This window comes from Ambystoma mexicanum, chromosome 6p (assembly GCF_040938575.1).
Source record: "Ambystoma mexicanum isolate Mex_15411 chromosome 6p, UKY_AmexF1_1, whole genome shotgun sequence".
NCBI classification, from domain to species: domain Eukaryota; kingdom Metazoa; phylum Chordata; class Amphibia; order Caudata; family Ambystomatidae; genus Ambystoma; species Ambystoma mexicanum.
In genome coordinates, this window is record NC_090935.1 from 670,134,098 (window position 1) to 670,153,491 (window position 19,394).

Here is a 19,394-nt window from a genome sequence, read left to right on the forward strand (position 1 = left end):
AAATGTTTTATTACGGGGGCTGTAAAAGTGGCTTCCTCCTGGAAGTAAAGGGGAGGAGCACTGCCTGTGAGAGCAAGCTGGCTTGGCAGAACTGGAAAAACCAGAAATTCAACCTTGTGCTGGGGGGAAACCACACCCCTATAGCCAGAATATGGTTTTAGAAAAAGATGAATAACTCATAGTACGGACTTGTCATAATTATTTAAATGATACCATAATTCTTGTGATTTTTCTGCCCACATTTTAAGAGGTTTTTAGAACCGGTGGCATGATCTGGGGGCAAGCTAGCAGTTAAGAGGGTATTACTTAAAATGTATGCATGTTAAAAATCTGACACTTCATCAATTAATACCTGCACTCCTTGCGCACATGTGTATAAATTTGGGGTAATGTCCGATATTGCGAAACCAGTTAAAAAGTGAAATATGTGCCATTTTTGAACCCAAGCCCCCAGGAAGAGCAGATTTGGACAGGGTATACCTCCTGTGATATGTGAAGGGTGCATGTAATTTTAAACAAAGGTGTACATGTGCAAATATGTTTTTTGAGCAAATATAGATTGTGTGTAAGGTTGACAGGGGTGGGTTCTCTGTACCATAAACAGACCTCATCATGATGACACTTCATTTCATTCCCCCAATCAAGGGGTAGCGGCCTAGTGATGCTGCACACACACCCATTTTCAAAACACATAAAAGCAGACAGACAGGACAGATAGGGACCTTCAAATCCATTTGCTGCGGGACGCTCTGCCGGGAAAATCCATACTTTACCTCCATCAATCTCTAGAGAAAGCTGTGCAGAAAGATCCAGACTTCAAATCCATCAATCTCCAGAATCCAGAGAGAGAGAGAGCTGACCCAGATCACTGTGAAGTGCAGAGACCAGACCAGAGTCCAGTCTAAAACCTGACCAGATCCGTGGCGAGGCCCATTTATTTCAGAAATATATTGTGAGTACCTAGCAGACTGTGCAGAACCAATCTCTTAGTTAAAATAATCTAATTCAATCTATTTTAATCTAAGTAGAACTGTCTCCTAACTGTCACCTGTCATTTGTAAAGCTGTCACCTGTCATTTTCTAGTTGCAAGCTGCACTTGTCACTTTGAATTTTAACATTCCAAATCCGAAAAACTACCTTTATTTAATCGCTCACATCTCCGTAACCGTTTGTCCTAGAGACCTGCAGTAACTTTCCTTGGAAAGCTCAGAATCTCAGCTTTTCAACGAACCTAGAACCGCATTCCGATAGTTTTGCCGCAATCGCGAAAAACTCACTCGCGAATTTGCCGCGATTTGCAAATTTCTCAACGTGTGAAAACAGCAGTTTTCTTGCTTTCAGTTGCCAAAAATTCGTTTAACCTGCTCGTTACTCCTAGATCCTTGCTAAGGTGAGCCTGGACTAATATTAACTTGATACCACTCACCCTGAATCTCTAGAGGGAATTAAAAGCAGTTTAGCATATTTTTCACTTCATTGCCAGCACATATAAAAGCATTTTGGGCCTGTGTTTCCAACTTCTGTAGTATAAGCTTGCTGGGGGGAACTGAATTACAGTTGATTGCATTTCTGAGAACTGTGTGCTTTCCTTCCATTTCCTTGCATTGCATAAAGGGGGGAAGGGATTGCCAGAGAAAAGTGATTACATTGTTTTGTTGAAATCATATTGAGTATTTTCTGTATTGCATTTTCATTCAACATTGCATCCATTTGAAACCATAAAGTATTGTTGCTATCTTATCCATCCTATAACCACTCATCATTGATTATAAAGAAGTGTGCTAGTGCAGACTATCCATTATTGATTACTGCTCAGATTAGGTGTGATATTCAATTATTAAATTAGTATAACGTGTGATATATATATCTATTGTTTAAATTATCAAATAAACCTTTTAACTTGCAAAACAGAACTACTTCTTGGCTCAGTGGGGTCAGGGGGATTCCAAGGGAGGGGTGTTATATAGGGGTAGTCATCCAGAACGCATGAACTGGACATAAAGATATTTCAATAAGGGTTTCCATTCAGTATCCCAGACTAGGCATTGACTTAGCTGTAGTGTTGAAATGAATCCTCTTACATTACACAGGTCCTGTGGGTGCACAAGGTGTATGTTATTTTCAGTGATTAAACCTGGATGAATGATTAGGAGCTGATAGTAGCCCAAGGGTGTCTTTTCTGAGGCATGTTGAATAGGTTTTCGATTACAAATCATTGGTGGTGAGGCTCACAGACCCGGCACATTGGTGCCAATCTGAGGCAGTCGGAGGACGTGACTGGCATCTTTTGCCGGGATTTTATAGTTGTGTGCCCAGGTTCTATATGTATTTAGTAGGGCAGGGGCACTTGAGTGCCAGAAACCCTTGTGCTCTGAGGGTTGATGAATGCAGTGAGTTCTGGAATGTGGCTTGTCTCTTATATCTCCTGATGAACTGAGAGAAGCCATGCTATAGGTTAAGATCATCTGAAGGGTAGGTTGCATGTGGCCGTGTTGCAGAGCAGGAGCACCATGTCCAAGGCCTTCTTCGGCTGGTCATGTCTGCTCCCTAGCCTACAGGCCCGCTGAATGAGTGGGGCGTCCACCGCAGTGTGTGTGCAGGGATTAGTGATATCTGGGTGAAGGAGGGCAACTAACCCTTCTGCTGATTTGGGATTGAGCAGGGCTTGCTGCAGATTGTTTTATCCATGTGCCAGCTTCCATTTCAGATCATGTTATTCGCATGGCAGGTACTCTGTGCATGCTCTGGCCACATACTTCGTAAACAGGTAAGGCATAGTTTTAGATACTCTCACACATCTCCCATTCGTTGAGAATGAAGGTCTTAAGATACTACGTGTGGGAACCTTTTCTTTATTTAGACCCTTGAGTAAATGCAGCCGCTGCTTTGATTTGGCCAAGGGATCCAACTGACATCTGTGTATTTTTGCCATAGGCCTGCCATCCTATGTTTATGTTTGGTAATGCTGGCCTCAGCCGAAAATGTCCTTTGAGGCTTGCAGATTCCGCCTCCCAGTGGTCCTGCCTCACATGTGTGTCTCTCCTTTCTCCCAGTGGGGTGGGCTCTGGCCCAGGCTTGCGCCTGGCATTATATCAACATCATCACTTGTATGACTTCTGGACTCTGACCCCGTGTGTACTTTCAGTCAGTCATTCAAGCCACGATGGCCCCCGTGATGATTTTCTCCCAGGGCAACACTCATCCAGGAAGGCTCTGCTGTCAGGAAGTTCTAGAGGTGCTGTGCCTTGCTCCTCGCTATATTGTGTCCTTGCGAATCGTATTATTTGTATACCGCCCTTCACTTTTTCTTTTACATTCATTGAATATTTATTCATTGTGAAGAAGGTTTATGATCTGATTTGTCAGCTTGTTTTGTCAGTTCTTTTTGGACCCCAGTCATATCTTCGAGAGATTGTTTGTCACTGCTTGTTTTTGGTGCTAGCGCATTATAGCCTTGTCTGCAAACGCCTATATGCTGGCAAGAGGGTATGAGAAGGCCGTTCCTTCCACCTGAAAAGAGAACGGAGCTGTGGGCCTTTAGCGTCCAGCCTTTGACATTCTGGGGATCCTGTATGATTTGATGATGGAAGCTAGTGAGGTCCAGGTATTCCTGACTCTGCGTGCAGGGCTTATTTTCCCGAGCCTTTGTGATTTGTTCAGTATGCTGACTCATTTTTCTCAGCTTTTAACTTGATCCTCTGCGATTTGAAGAATTTATCTAACTGACACCCTCACTTCTAAATCTGTCCGTGGCAGAGAATGATACTTTCCATCTCTTCGTTCCATGAGGCAAGACGGAGGGGGCCTGATTCATTTTGGGAGGTACCAAATATTGCAACATGCTGAAAATGCGCCAATAGATAAAACGGAATACATGAATACTTAGGTAGCAGAAGGCAAACAATGGAGAATGACTGATGTACAGATGCAAGTGTAAGGTGGGGGGCAGGAATGCGGGCCTGAACAGGAACGTGGCATGCAGGCATGGCTCTTGGACACTCACCTTACCGCGCGCATGCGCATGGAATGGGACATCCGGGGATAATATGACATACTCCACGCCTGAGCATTAATAGGTCTTCCGCTGGGAGCAGGTGTAAAGGCCAGCTCCCAGGACCCTCTCTCCCTGTAACAAAAAGCTGGCAGTGGGCCCAGTGATGTAAGGGGAGGCGGGCGGTCAGAGAGTCTCTACCTGATGAATAACGCCAGGCACTCAAAGAACCTGCCACCCTGAGACAGGGCAACCTTTATATTATCAACGTCCACTGAATAAATACAGCAGCGTTTCACGGCACAGGTAGAGAAAGGTACACTACACCGTGCTCTGTTCACGCTGAAATTGCACTTATAACTGTTCATGCAATGTTACATGACCCTGGGACCAGGCGTTTGTGTGGCTGAAAAATACATAACTCTATTTATATATGTCAAAATATATATATGTACATATTACCCAATCCATATAGTGCAACATGTGCTTATAGGTTGACCGTTGACCTTGTCGTGCTCCCTTGGTTTACTCTCAGTCCTGAGGAACATCCCTACAGTCTCACAGGGCTCCCCCCAATAAACCCATTCATAGCTAGAGCCGCAGCCGCTTAAATCGCAAAGAGCAAGGCATTGGGTGAAGGAACTGTCCAAGCAGGAACATTCATCTGTAATTCACCCCCGCCCCCCAGCAGTTCCAGCACAGACGAAGAACTCTGATTCACTCTGTGCTGCCCCGCGAGCCCCTGGCAGCTGCCGTCTACCACTTAGACTCACTCAACACCACACACAGGACACACTACATACAGGAATGCAATAAGCACAGCATTTATCAAACAGCAAGACACAGCTGGCCCCAGCCTGAAAAACAAACATTGGAAATGGCGTCCAGGAATGAGAGAGCTAGTCCCTGCATTGTGCATTAGGGGGTGGGGCTGGGATGAACCCCTTCTTATATACTCGTGTACGAGAAACACATGCCCTGTGAAGTACAGCTGCCCACGTGTTTAGTTGCCAAAAGTGAATCTATTTCATACCACGGGTGAAGGAGTAGAACGAATGTATTCCCTAGATAGCTCCCCTCATAACAGCGTTACCACCGCCCCATGGAGGACATAAGCCCCAGGCTATAGCAGTATTTTTCTTTTTCTTATTCTCTATTTCAACAACCAAACAGGATTGCTGAATAATCAGCGCCAACCCTCAACACCTGACCGCCCGCAAACAAGGTGTTTAATGGGTGTCAGTCAGGGTGAGGCTCACCAGGTAAGTGCACCTCCTGATAAGAACGAGAAAAGGGCGAATTATCACACAACAGAATCCACTTTGCTACCCTACCAGACAGTAACCTAGAAGCACTAGAAGCAACAGGCACCAGCCAGGGAGGCAAAGTGCAATACAATATGATGAGCACTAAAATCACAGCAATATTGAACTGCTGTCTGTGGAAAGTTCAGTCCAATAGGAAATGCGCGCGTTATAATTTTGCATATAAGTGTGGCTGACAGAAATGCTCAGTGAGCCAAAGAAACGGATCACTCTGTAAGAAACTCAATTTCTCGCGCCTTGAAGCACTTGTGTATAGGCGCGTTATAAATGCCATGTCATATCATATCTCACGAGACTAACCTTGCCTCCAGTCCCTCGTTCCCCGGAGCTTTCCCCCCTCCCACCTCGCAGTGTATGTAGTCCGACAGAAAGGCAAACCTCCGGTCTCTCGCAGCTGATTTATTCATCAGTTGGCAAACACAGAATCTAACACACATAGCAAATACACTCTGGGCCAAGAGCCACGGGCCCATATTCATATCACATGAATTGTACACCGTTTTATTTCATTTTCTTTATATAACATAGACAGAATAGATGATTTCCCATTTTAATTTTTATAACAGATGAAATACTCCTGTCGTTTCCAGACCCAGAATCATGTGAAGGGTTACAAAAGGCCGAGAAAAGGCCAGACAATGGATCCCCTTTACAGTTGTTCTGTTTGTAGAAGCAACTAGCCTAAGGCATCAGCGGTGTCCGAAGGAGGTTTGCAAGTGACTCTGCGCTTGCAATGCGGGTGGTCTATCATGATCTACCCCGAGAACACGGCAGAGGACTGCATCTACCTCTTTGCATGCACACTGCACCCCGTTAATTCGATGTCATGTATGCATATATTCCTTTGCCAATTTACTTTGACCTAGGCGCTGTGGTCAGTGGTGTTCATGTTCTCCTCCTGCTGCAAGAGTGGGTGATCATATAACAGTGTTGCTCTCTTCTTTCTCACAGTGTGTGGAAAACATAAGATGCAACGGTATGATGACAAGTGTTTTTGAAGAAAACTCCAAGGTCACCGTTCCTCACATGATCAGGTAAATATTCCTCTGAGTGAACATGCTGCATGCTCAAACAAGTCCAACGATGTCATCATTCGTCAACATATAAAACATGCATGTGTCCATGCCTCATTTCCATAAGCTTAAGTCTCAAGAAGAGACAAGACTTGCTTTCAAGTGAGGCCAAATAGGAACAGTCGAATAACAGAGATTAATACACCCTACAATGATAGCTATCAGAGAGTTCAGCTAATGCCGCGCATTGTTTATAGGTTTCAAATCAACTTTGTTTAAGATATCATGGACAAACATTGGCACTTTTTGATGTTCTCACTAATTGACAAATTGGCATCGTACTTAAAATGGGGCCCCACACCCCATGCTGATGACCCTATGACCTGCCTATCCCATTACCCTGTCTCCTTGTTTCTTTCCTTAAAGACGCAAACTAACAAAAAAGGACAGAACCAAGAAGTCATCAGTCTTTTTGATGATCATCTTTCATACACTGAAATCAAAGTTTTGGAAAAAGCCCTTTCGTTTGAACCAAGTGCTAGATTAAAGCCAGCAAATTTAAACATATCTGTGTATACATTCTGCAAAAAACTCAAATGAATACAATTCATTTAAAATAAGACACAGTGGAAATTATAATACAGCAGGCACAAGGCTCTTGGGTTTTTCATGGATAAACACTCTACAACTATCTGGGATAGTTTTTTAAGTCAGTTTGGTTAGTCATCAAAACAGCGTCGGTAAAAAAACATTGGCAATGCCAACAGTTTGGGCTTTGTGTAGGCATGGCAAAGGCACTTGCAAGGCACTGCCGTAGTGGTATTAACTGCCCATTGATGGTAGCAGGCACAAAACGGTGTGAGTACCTGCGCATCTAATAGCAGTGCCTGGTAAATGCCTAATACATATACACGAGCAAAACTGTTGGCTTTGCCAATGCTTGTTTTTAACAGGACCATCGGACATATGGGTTCAGCGCAACATGGAGGTTCCCGTGTACATTGCTTAGTGATGAACACAGCCCTGGGCACCTCCAAAACACCATACACGCTGTTGCACGACCCCAGTGCTTCATTTGCAGGGGGCTTGCCAGGGCTCAGCTCTGACACTTATTTCTGAGCCACTCACCTTATTGCTGAATCCACCTGGATTACGTTGTGGTGTTTTGGCAACTTTATTACTTTAACTGGCAGTCAGTCAGACATAGCAACATAACAACAACAACAGTGCAAGGTTCGAAATTGCTGGAAGCTATTTAGCTCCTAAATCTTCTCTAGAAGAGGCCGCTTACCTTAAAACCAAAAGCTACTAGGAACTACTTTTGGCCCTCAAGTCGAAGTGGTGCCTTACAAAGACGCATATGTGATATTAACTGTGAGTGTTTGAAAATGTTAATAAAGAAGAACTAGGGCACATCTAGGACACATTTTAACGTAATGTATCATACAAAATAGCCAAAAAGGTACAGTGCATCTCATGTGGAAGTTAGATTTGTGGTGCGCTGAGTCTGCTCCTAGGTACCTAGCCATGATGCCTGTCACCCAGGAGCTGGTTTTAGCTCCTGCTCATTGAACCTTAATCTCAAGCCCTGTAGTGTGCACTGGCCAGAGTTCTGCACGGGCTAGTTCTTTGTTATTCATGAACCTGATGACCTAAGTTGCCAGGGCTATTTATCCATTTTCCGGACTAACAATGAGTTGAATGGTGACAATGCTGGTCTCTGACTCTGGCCATGTGTGCACACTGCTCCTCCCAGCCTTCATGACATTGCTGCAAATTCTCTCCTGTAATAACCATCAGGGTGGGTTGACAACAACAGGACAGTCGCCAGCAAGCAGCCCCAGTACAGGGGCAAGGTCAGGGAAAAGGCCAATATTGAAGAGGAGTTCCAGCCATGAGTGACACCCTATCTAAGACAATCTTGCTGCAGTGTTTGTTACGCAAGCTCATCTGTTAAGTAATGATTTTGCCTGCATTTGGCCATCAATTCACCGTAGGAGGAAAGCATGCTTGCTCTTTTTTTCTGTGGATATATGGTCAACAGTGGTCGGGGAGTTGCCCACCACAATGCGTAACAGGCATGTTAGAAAATATTTGGGCCCTGGCACTTATTTTCTTACAAACTAAGCACTGAATTGACCCCAAACCCATATAAAGTGATGTAACAATCCTCTCTTGGAGGCAGTCACACAAACAGCCATTCTGATTTTTGTAAATACTCCTGTCATCTTTCAAGAGAGTGATATTAACTAAACACACATATGGAGCCAGCCGGTAATTAGCTACGGCCAGTAAACCTCGAGGCATTTCCTGCTTTACGAGATCCTGATACTCGGCTGTCAGACGCTGAGGACATCACGCGTGTCAACAGCTTCCGGTACACCATTTGCTTTTGCTCAAAGCGAGCAGTCGCGCATGAGCACAGGGGTTAAGTATGTGCCATGCCATAATATCACGTGTGCCTTTAGTCTGGCCTAACAACAGACACACCTATATGTTTAGCCTAAGCGTAATGTCACACATCTCACGCGCGTGACACAGCGTTAAATATAAGCAGCAAAAAAATGTTACTGTTCTCAGGCACCCAATGAGCAAGTATTCGTGTAAGCCGGTATTTCGGACAAAAACAGACGCTAGTAAATAGTTATAAAAAGTGCCAAGAAAGCATTTGATGTTAAAAAAAAAGTATCTTTAAAATGAGCGTGCAAACTGTAACACATGCGCATAGCTCTCAACCATTTGCCTTGCAAAGGCGGGTGAAATCACCCGATTTTGTTTTTGGCGGGTGAGACGCCCATTGGAATGAGTGCAGGAGGCTTGGCGGGTGAGTCAGCCCTTTGCAAGGCGGGTGACACCCGCCAAAAGCGGGTGAGTTGAGAGCTATGCATGCACTGCATCGCTGCCCAAACTTTGCAGTCCAGGCAGCCTGCGCCTTACGTCAGCAAGCTGCACAAACAAGTATCAAGGAATGGAAAGGCTTTATTGGCCATAGGGATTAGCATGGCAATTGGCATTCGATGGGTGGGCGTATAACCAAACAACACCTATATACTTTGTGTCCCTCCTCAAATGTCATTGCACTGTGTCCCTCGTCAGATGCCATGCCTGCCTATCTCTACTTGAATCTGTACTCAAATGCAATAGTTTGAGCTTTATAGTGTTGACAACTAATAGCCCAAACTAAAAACAGATAGATGAAACACTGCAGCAGAAGTTAAAAAAATATCACAGCATCACACAAAGACAAAGAGATCTTGAAATCAAAGAATTCTTTGCTCTTAGAGTGAGTACATAATATGCTTTACAAAATAAAACATCAGCGTAAAACTTTGGGAAAAGTTCACTAGACTTGAAAAATTATCAAAAAAAGATGTAACAACATTTGGGTAGATGGCCACATTAAACAGTATCTTAGGCCCTCTAGAAACTAAAGGGGTTTAAAAATCCTAATATTCTCAAACTTTGTTTAAGATGATGATCAAGAACTTTTAGACTTGTGCCATCAATATCTATCACATTTATCTTTCAATATGATGAAATTGTTCATCAGACACACATAGAAATTACATAGATGTATTGAGGACCAACTAGTGAAGCTTAAATAAGAAATAGACACAATACAAAGACCAGTTCTATCCATAACAAATTACAATACCCTCAATCGAATTTTAAGATAATTAGATTAGTGAGATTATAGACTAGACAGTGTCTATGCATATCAATGAATATAAGGCAGTAGTTCACAGAAAATGGATTCCAAGAGAGCCCAATGGAAACATACTAAAAGTGTAGCGACTAAGGAAAAGGGACAAACATCTCAACCCAAAACAGAAACTTAAGACATTCCCCCCACAAAAAAATCAAAAGACATTAGCCGAGGCAATAGAACACAGACAGGAATGAAGAAGGTGGCATTTGTTAGAAGAGATAAATGCTACTACAGAAGTGGAAGAGGTAGAGTGCACAGAATAAAAGGGAAAGGGGAAGAGATGTAAGAGAACGTACTGCAAAAGATGTGACAAAAATACAAAGATACAAACAAGAGGAAAACAGGACAAAATCAAGCAGCAATTAGTCTTTCTGATAAGCCTCTTTCAGACACACGAATTAAAGTATTGAAAACATCTCTTGTTTGCCTAAAACCAGAAGATTTGTATATAGATTAGTAGTAATTATTCAGAAAGCTGAAAGTAAGAAAAACCTTTTCTAATAAGACATTCTGTGAAGTTTACAATACAGAGCATAAGGCTCTTTGATTGATTAAAACTGTAAGACTGTCACTGACAGTATTTCAAGACCGATTTGTGGTATGTGATGAATCTAGCGAAGACATCACTAGCTTGCAGGGGGGAATCTTCCCTCATCTAGCGTTCATCTAGCAAACTGCTCTACATTGTCTGAGCTCTTGTCGTCTTGTTCAATTGTCTATTATTGTCTCGTCTCTCTTTGTCTCCTCTGCTTGCGCCCCTCCCTGTATCCTTCCCTAGAGTTCTCCCCCCTCCCACTCCCGCTTCCTCCTTCCCTCCTCTCCCTTCATACTCTATGGTGCTCTCTGTCTCTCCTATCTTTTCTAACTCCTTCTCTATTGACTATCCTGCTCTCCTCACTAAATCTGGTAGGAAGAAGTTTAAAAAGGACATCCTGGTCTCCAACCCAGGCCTCCCTATCACGGACACCTATACCAGTGCTTCCTCCAGGTAAACCCTCACGACATCCTTTTTGTGGTTCTCTCGCCAGACCTATAGACTCTCCATATCCTCTCTGTGCTTTCTCCTTTCTCTTCTTCTTCCATTAATGGTGGCACCCGGTGGAAGGCCCTCCTGGCCTCCTTCCACTCCTCTAAGGTCATCATTAATGTTTACCTGAATGGTAGTGTCTTGGTCCAAGGCCCTCAGGCCAACCTTCTCCTCTTTGATAGACACTTCCCATGGCTCATCAACTTCCTTTTTTCTCCTGCTGTCCCCTCTCTTCCCTCCACGGCTTCCTTGCCTCCCCTGCTGTCTCCTCCTGGGCTACCTTCCCCTCTCCTCCTTCCTCTTCTGCCCCCCCTGAGGCTTCCTCTACACCACCGCAGGGCGTACCTCTGATTTGTACACCTCCCCGGAATTCTTTCAAGGTTGGCAATCTTCATATTGCCACTATGAACTCTCGCTCAGCTGCCAAACACTCCTCTGACATCTCCCACCTCCTTGAAGAACTTGACCTCAATATCCTCGGTCCCACCAAGACATGGTTCACGGCCAGCTTTGTCACAAGCTTTGACACTCTCCTCCCTGATGGCTACAAGATCCTCTCCGCGCCCAGGTCCAATCGTTCCGGAGGGGGTGTAGCCCTGAACTTTACTGAGTGGATTCCTGTCTCTGTCATTCGTACTCAGGCCTACTCCTCTTTCGAATGCCTCATCTGCAGGCTCTCTCTCTCTCCTAGCCATTCCATTACTGTGGCTACAATCTATCACCACCTGGTCTGATCTCCTCCTTCCTCTCTGAGTGGGCGGACCTCTCCTGTTCCCTCCTGGTCTCGACCTCTCAACTCCTCCTTTTTGTAGGCTTTAACATCCACCTGGATGCTTCCAGTCCTTCCTCTGGATTTATTTGCAACCTCTGCAACTCTTTCTCACTGTCTATCCTCCCCTCTGTCCCGACTCACTCTGCAGGGCACACTCTGGATGTTCTGATCTCTACAGACCTTCCCCTCTCTATCCCTCTCACCTCTCCTCTCTCCGGGAGTGATCACTTTCCCCTTTCCTCCCAGCTCACTCTCTCCACCCCTCAGGCCAAGCCACTTCCATCACTGCCACCCACCTTCTCGGTCATCCGACCCATGAAGCGCGTGTCAGCTGAGGCTTTCGCCGCCACCTTCTCACTCCAACTTTGGCTGACTCTCATCCTGACACAGCCCTCTCCACGCTCCACTCTGCTGTATCTGATACTCTTGATGTCCTTGCCCCTGTCATGAGGATCCGCTTGAAGCCCAAAGCCAAGTGCAACTCCTGGTACAACTCTGATCTCGTCACCCTTAAGCGCAGGTGCAGGATGGCTGAGAGAAAATGGCGTGCTTCCTGTACATCCTCTGACAAACTGGCCTGCCGCCTGCTCCTAAGGCAATACCGGATCTCTGTCTGCACCAAGAAGAGAGCCCTCATCAAAGCCTGCAACCCTGCGGCATATAACAACTTGGCCGAACTCTTTAAAATCTGCAAGGAGCTGGCCCATCCTTCTGCAGTCTCTACCTCTCCTGTCCAATCCCAGGCCCTCTGCACAGTTCTGGCTTCTCATTTCATCTCTAAAACTCAGGACATCCTGTCCTCTCTCTCTTCCTTTCCTCCTCCTCGCTCTACTCCCCACTCTTCCTCTTGCCCTTCTGTGGCCAACTCTCCTCCTTCCTTCTCTGCCTTTCCCCTGTTCTCCCCAGATGAGGTTTCTAGACAAGTACGATCTATGAAAGTCTAGTCAAAATAGGTTTTCCCCTGTTCCTCTAAAACCATCAAGGACCACATTGACACCCTGGCTCCTGCTTTCGGTGACTTCTGAAACTACTCCTTTGCCACTGGAGTCTTCCCTTCCCCCCTGAAGCACTCCCTTGTGCTCCCTCTTCTTAAGAAACCCTCAGCCGGCCCCTCTTGCCCTGCTAACTACTGCCAAATCTCCCTCACTCCTTTCCTGGACAAGCTCCTGGAAAAGCTGGCCATCTCCCAGCTTAATCTTCACACTGAATCGGTTGGTTGTCTCCATGACCATCCGTCTGGCTTCAGAGCTGCCAGAAGCATGGAAACTGCTCTCCTGAACATCCGTCAAGACCTGCTCTCCAACCTTGACTCCAATAACCCCTGTGTCTTCATCCTCTTGATCTCTCCTCTGCCTTTGACACAGTCAACTATGATATCCTGCTCAACCCTCTCCGTGATAACCTGGGTATCACCGATCAGGCCCTGGCTTGGCTGACCTCTTTCCTCTCTGATCGACCCTCCCAGGTCCAACTTGGGTCCTTCCTCTCCTCTATCTCTACTTGTGGTGTTCCCCAGGGGTCTAACCTCTCTCCCTGGCTGCTCAACCAATACCTGGCACTTCTTGCCCACCGCAGTGCCGCTCTCTGCCTCAACTTCCAGTGCTATGTGGATGACACTCAGCTCATTTACAGGCTCCCCTCCACCACTTCTTCTCCTTCTCTCATCTCAGACTGTCTGTTCGCTATCCAGGAGTGGTGTGCTGCCAATGATCTTGGCCTTAATGCCAGTAAGACTGAGATTCTCCTAATTGGCACACCAGCTCCCTCCTTTCCCATCTTCGACGCCACACTCTCCTTCTCTTCTCAAATCTCTGAAGTCTAAATAAAGTCACACTACCAGCTGCCCCTCCTCAGAGTTATTCTTCCTTTCCTCTCCTTCCCCCAGAAGCTCACTGTCTCCAGAGCTCTTTTTCTCTCCAGGTTGGACCAGCCTCTTTCTAAATCTGCCTGCTTCTACTCTCTGCCCTCTGCAACTCATCCAGAACAGGACTGCGAGACTTCTCCTTGGCCTCAAGCCCAGGGATCATATCTCTCCAGGACGGAAATCTCTGCACTGGCTCCCAGTGGCTGTGAGGATTAAGTTGAAAACCCTCTGCATTGTCCACAAGGCCTTATGGGGCCTGGGACCTCAATACCTTCAACTCTCTGTTCCTCAATATCTTCCTTCTCGAGCTCTTCGTTCATCCACCTCCAACTCCCTCAGGGTCAGTCGCTTGTCCAAGCAACAAGTTGGTGGTAGATCTCTTCCTTCGGCTGGGGCCTCCCTCTGGAACAGCCTCTCTGCCTCCCTGAAACTTGAGGAGTACCATCTCCGGTTCCGTAAGCACCTCAAGACCTTCCTCTTTGCTTCTGCTTTCTCTCCTCTTCTCCCCTGCTGAACTCTGGACTGCAACTGCAATGGTTCACCTGGCTACCCTCAGATCTCGGGCCCAGGTCCCTTCCCCCACCAGCTGCACACTTGCACTGCCTCCCGGGCAACCCCTGAACTTTGGGGCTATTTCTGTATCCCACCAGTCCCCACCAGCTCTTGACACTTGTTGTCTGCACTTACCCATGCACTTGCCACAAGCTGGTTGCACTTTTTGAACCTATTTTTACCTATTGTTTTATTTAGACTATTTATTTTTACTGTTGATCCTATGTATTGCACTGCCCCTCCCCATTCCCCCCGCGCTTTACCTTTCCCCCCTCCCCTGCACTTGCGCAATCTCAATGTCACCTTGCCTAGTAATATCATTGTCTTTGTCTTCCCTCTGTTCCCCTCCCTTCCTTGTCGCGCCTTGAAACACTTGGTATAGGCGCGTTATAAATGCCATATCATATCATATCATGTGGCCAGGGAAAAGCAGCAGCTACCTGACTTTGACCCTGGGGTTGGCTATCTGTGGGATGACCACATGAGGGAAGACAACCCTTGGGGAAGCAGGGTGAATTCACTGGACCAAAGCAGAACTGTACCTGTTTTTCTGGGTAACACCCACTGCCTTTTTCCCATTTGCATATGGCATATTGTAATGTGGAGGGAGAATCTCCCATTGGAATGAATCGCCAACCTTACCTACACCCCCCTCTACTTAATACTGAGATGAGGAAGAGGGCTGGAGTAATGAAGATCACTAGAAGTGGGAAGCCAATGCTGAGTTCTAGTGGTTGTAGAGAATTAACAGGTGCCCGGGACATTCAAATACGGCACACCTGAACAGTGCAAGAAACTCGCCTCTCTGGACGTGTGTTGGGACACCGAGGAAAGCAAGCTGCAAACCGGAGCAGAGAAGCTGTCGAGAATATTGTCCATAGAAGTCAGGCAGAAGAAGGTTTACTGTGCGGGTGCCACAGGTAGAAGAAGCTGACAAGCGAAGGAGACCAGACTGGAACTGAGGTTCCAGTAGTAAGCGCGCCAAGCCATGGAGCAGCCTGCAGAGAAAACGATGAAAGCCACCAATGGAGAGTGGTAAGCCCAAAGAAGGAGATTGAGACACCGGGCCACTTTTGTGCGAATGCTGTGTACCGATAACACATCAAGCGAGTCCAACAAGAGAGCTGAGACATTAAGAACTACTGGGAAAGGGTCGCTGACTCAGTGTAGGGAAATTATAATTAACTGAATGTAAAAGCTCTGGCAGAAGAGTAAACCAGGCATTGTAGAAAAATGGGAAAAGTCCCATGCATGGGGATTGTTGAACTGAATGTAAAGTGCCCTTGCAGGAGAGTGAACCAGATATTGGAGGAAAGGAGAAGAGTCCATTGCATGTAAACTGAAGGTGAAAATCTCAAAGGGAAGAACCATACCCATTTGGAGTATGAGCATTGCCCTGACTTGTGGCAATTGAGAAAGTCTCAAAGGGAACAGTCATACCCTTTAGAATGTGAACATTATTGAACTGTGAAACTGAATGAAACTCATAGGAAAGGGTCGTACTGCCTTAAGAGTGTGGAGTATATTAAAGTAATAATAATAATAATAATATTAATAATAATAATAATAATAATAATAATTATTATTATTATTATTATTATTATTATTATTATTATTATTATTATTGACACTGAAAAGCCAGATACATTTTGGGCAAGTGAAGGACCCTTTCAGGCAGAACTTTATTGGTTTTTATTTTCTGCACTTTAAGAACTTTGAAAAGAAGCTGCAGGTGTTCAGCTAAAAGACATCCCCATTTTCACATTACATTTATTTTATTTGTATATTGGGCATTTGTTGGGCGCTTATACAACAAATAAATTGCATTTCAAAGCACCCACAGGGCACCAGAGAGGGAACATGGCATAGAAAACAATGAATGCACTGGAAGATAAAGACGAACAAACCTACTAGGGCTAGTGAGCATTTAGAGCGTGCAAGTGCAGAGGGAGGAGGGTGGAAGAGGGAGACGGGGGAAAATGCTGGGGTGCCCGTGCTGGTGAGTGAGCAGCTGGTGTAAGTGCCCAGAGTAGGAGGTGCTAGGGAACTATCATCTGCAAAAAATTAAAATAAATCGGTAAGGGCAGGCCTACAGTGGCAAAGGCTGGTAAGTGCCAAGGCAAGTGTTGTGTGTAGACGGAGGCTTAAGGCGACTGGGTGTTGGAAACCAGAGCTCTGAAGGACACATAAGGGCCCTAGTCACCAATCACAGTGACTGTGAGATTAGCAGGGGAGGGAAGAGGGGGTTGAAAAGGAAAGTCTTGAGGAGCTTCCGGAATTTGAGGAGGTCCGGCTCAAGACAAAGAAGAAGGGGGAGGCTGTTCCATAAGAGGGAGCCAGATGAGAAAAGAGATTGGCCTCCGGCCCTCTGTTTAGCGAAACACTTGACACATAGAGTTGGTACCAGAGGAACATAGAGGTCTAGAGGGAGAGTATTTAGTAAGAGCAAGTTGCAGATAGCGTGTTCCCTGGCCCCAGGCAGCCTTGTGGATGATGCAGAGGGATTTGGACTTGTTCCTTGCAACAACCGACAGCCAGTGGGGAGATTTTAGGGCAGGAGAGAGATGCGGTCCCTGGACTTGAGGCCAAGAATAAGTCTTGCTGCCCTATTCTGGATTAGCTGCAGAGTCGTAGAGGAAGAAGGTAGAGTCAAGAGAAGGCTATTGCAGTAGTGTAGCCTAGGGAGAACCAGGGCTCTGGTAGCATTGAGCTTCTGGGGGAAAGTGAGAAAAGGGAGAATTCCTTTAAGAAGGAAGACTTGAAAGTTGGACTTCTTGGCAATGTCCTGAATGTGAGGGATGAAGGAGAGAGAGGAGTCGAAGATGACTCCAAGGTTTCTGGCTTCAGATGAAGGATGAAGGAGATGGAGGAGAGCCCATAAAGGATGGTCAGAGTGAGGGGAAGAAAGAGGGAGCAGGGGACCCAATTAGAAAGATCTCAGTCTTGCTGGCATTGAGGCAAACATCATTGGAAGTGTACCAGGACTGGATGGCAGATAGGCAGTCCGGGATGATGGAAGATGCAAGAGGGTCTTCAGGATGTTTGAAAGAGATGTGTGTCATGAGTGTAACACTGGAAGTTGGGGGAGAAGAAGGAAATGAGGAGTGCCAGCTGAGCAAGGTAAGTGTTAAAGAGCCAGGGGGAGAGGTTGGAGCCCTGGGGGACCCCACAGGTGGAGAAAGAGGTAGGTGAGGAGACGGTGCCCAGAATAACCTGGGACGTGCGGTCAGTAAGGAAGGCGGTCAGCCAATCCAGTACCTGCTCTGAGTATCATGCAGTGTTTTATGAGAATGGAGTGGTTGACTGTGTCAAAGGCAGAGGAGAGATTGAGTAGAATGAGGACAGCTGGAGAGTTAGAGTCAAGAGATGCAAGCAGTTCTTCACCAGTGTTCAGAAGAGCAGTTTCCATGGCCCTGGATGCTCGAATACAGATTGATAGTCGTGGAGACCGCCAACAAGTTCAGTGTGTGAAGTAAGTTGGGGGAAGGCAAACTTGTCCAAGAGTTTTTCAAGGCAGGGGGTGACAGAAATAGAGCAGTAGTTAACTTGACAGGTGGGGTCTGGTGAAGGTTTTTTCAGGAGGGGGTGTACAAGGGAGTGTTTGAGGGAGGAAGGGAAAAAACCATTAGCAAAAGAGTGGTTGCAGAAATCAGTGAGTGCAAGAGCAAGAAAGCCAATGTTGTCCTTGATGGTTATGGAGGAGCAAGGGGAACCCTGTTTGGATTAGACCTTCATAGAGCAGACAACTCTGGTGACCTCATCCGGTGTGACAGGGGAGAAGGAGACGATAGAGGCAGAGGGAGGGTGGGTGGCCATAAGAGGCAAGGGGATTTGGGAAGGGTTGAGGGAGAGGGTATCAAGGGTGCTCAGGATGTCCAGCATTTTAGTGGTGAAGTGTGTGGCCAGTGCGTTGCAAAGGGCCTTGGACGGAAGAGAGGAGGAGGACACCGCGGGGAGGGTTGGCTAGTTCCCTGCAGATTTTAAACAGTTCAGCCATGTTGTTGGATGCACCCGATACCCATGCCTGGATGTGGGCCCTTTTCTTGGCATGGATGGAGAGTCTTTATTGCCTTTGAACCAGGCGACAGGCCAGTTTGTCAGAGGATGAGTCTGAGGTTTGCCACTTCAGTTCTGCAACCCTGCACTTGCGTTTTAGGGCTGCCAGTTCACAGTTATACCAAGTATTACACTTGGAGGCAGGTTTCAGGCAGACCCTCATGACTGGGGCAAGAATGTCCAGAGTGCTAGTAATGGCCGCATGGAGGTTGCTGAGGGCAATGTTAGAGGAGAGTCTGGGGCGGTAGGATGAAGGTGGATGCTGTCACTCATTTCAGTTTCATCGGACGGATGTTCATGAACGAGGTTGGCAGGGCTGGAGGAGGTGTGGTCAGAGGGCTGAGAGGGCCCAAGTGAGAGGAGAGGAGAGATTGGTCTGACCAGCGGGCGGGCGGGAGAAAGAGAGATCAGAGTGGAAGAATGCGTCAAGAGTGTGTGCTGCCATGTGGGTAGGACCAGAAGGGTGAATGGAGAGGGAGAGCGAGGTACAGAGGTCAAGGAGGAGAGTGGATGCTGTGATAGTGGAGTCCAAGTGGATGTTGAAGTCGACCAGGATAAGGAGTTTAGAGGAGGTTGAGAGGAGAGAAGAGCAGAAATCAGCACATTCAGAGAGGAACAGGGTGGTAGCGCCCGGGGGCCTGTAGATCATGGCAATGGTCAAAGAGGAGGAGGGAGGGATGACCAACTTGCAAACCAGGCTCTCAAAGGAGGGGTAAGGCTGATTGGGTATGAGGGAGGAAGTAACCCACTCAGGGAAGATTAAGGCACCCCACCACCATTAAGGTTAGGTTGTGGCTTGGAGATGATCTTGTAGCCATTGGGGAGAACATAGTCAAAAGCAGTGATTGAGCTGGCATTGAACCATGTCTCGATAAGAGTGAGAATGTCGAGGTCAATGTCTTCAAGAAGGAGGCAGATGTCGGTGGAGTGTTTGTTGGCTGAGCAGGCGTTAAGTGTGGCCACGTGAAGGAGATCTCTGCCTTTGAAGCTTTTCCGAGTACAGGGACGTGGTACACCAGTCGGAGGGGGATAGACAGAGAGAGTGGTTGGCAGAGAGGCAGGTGAGGGAAGGAAGTTAATGAGG

General features: G+C 46.5%; 1 protein-coding gene across 3 annotated transcripts in view; it reads left to right on the top strand.

The window, feature by feature from the left end:
* The window catches only part of RASGRF2 (Ras protein specific guanine nucleotide releasing factor 2), a 2,380,666-nt gene that overhangs the window by 1,487,515 nt on the left and 873,757 nt on the right, over positions 1–19,394 (top strand). For all 3 annotated transcript variants that reach the window (XM_069627555.1, XM_069627554.1, XM_069627556.1), the window contains exon 13: positions 6,269–6,351. In XM_069627555.1, coding sequence (XP_069483656.1) covers positions 6,269–6,351 — 83 coding nt within the window. The remainder of the gene's footprint in view (positions 1–6,268; positions 6,352–19,394) is intronic.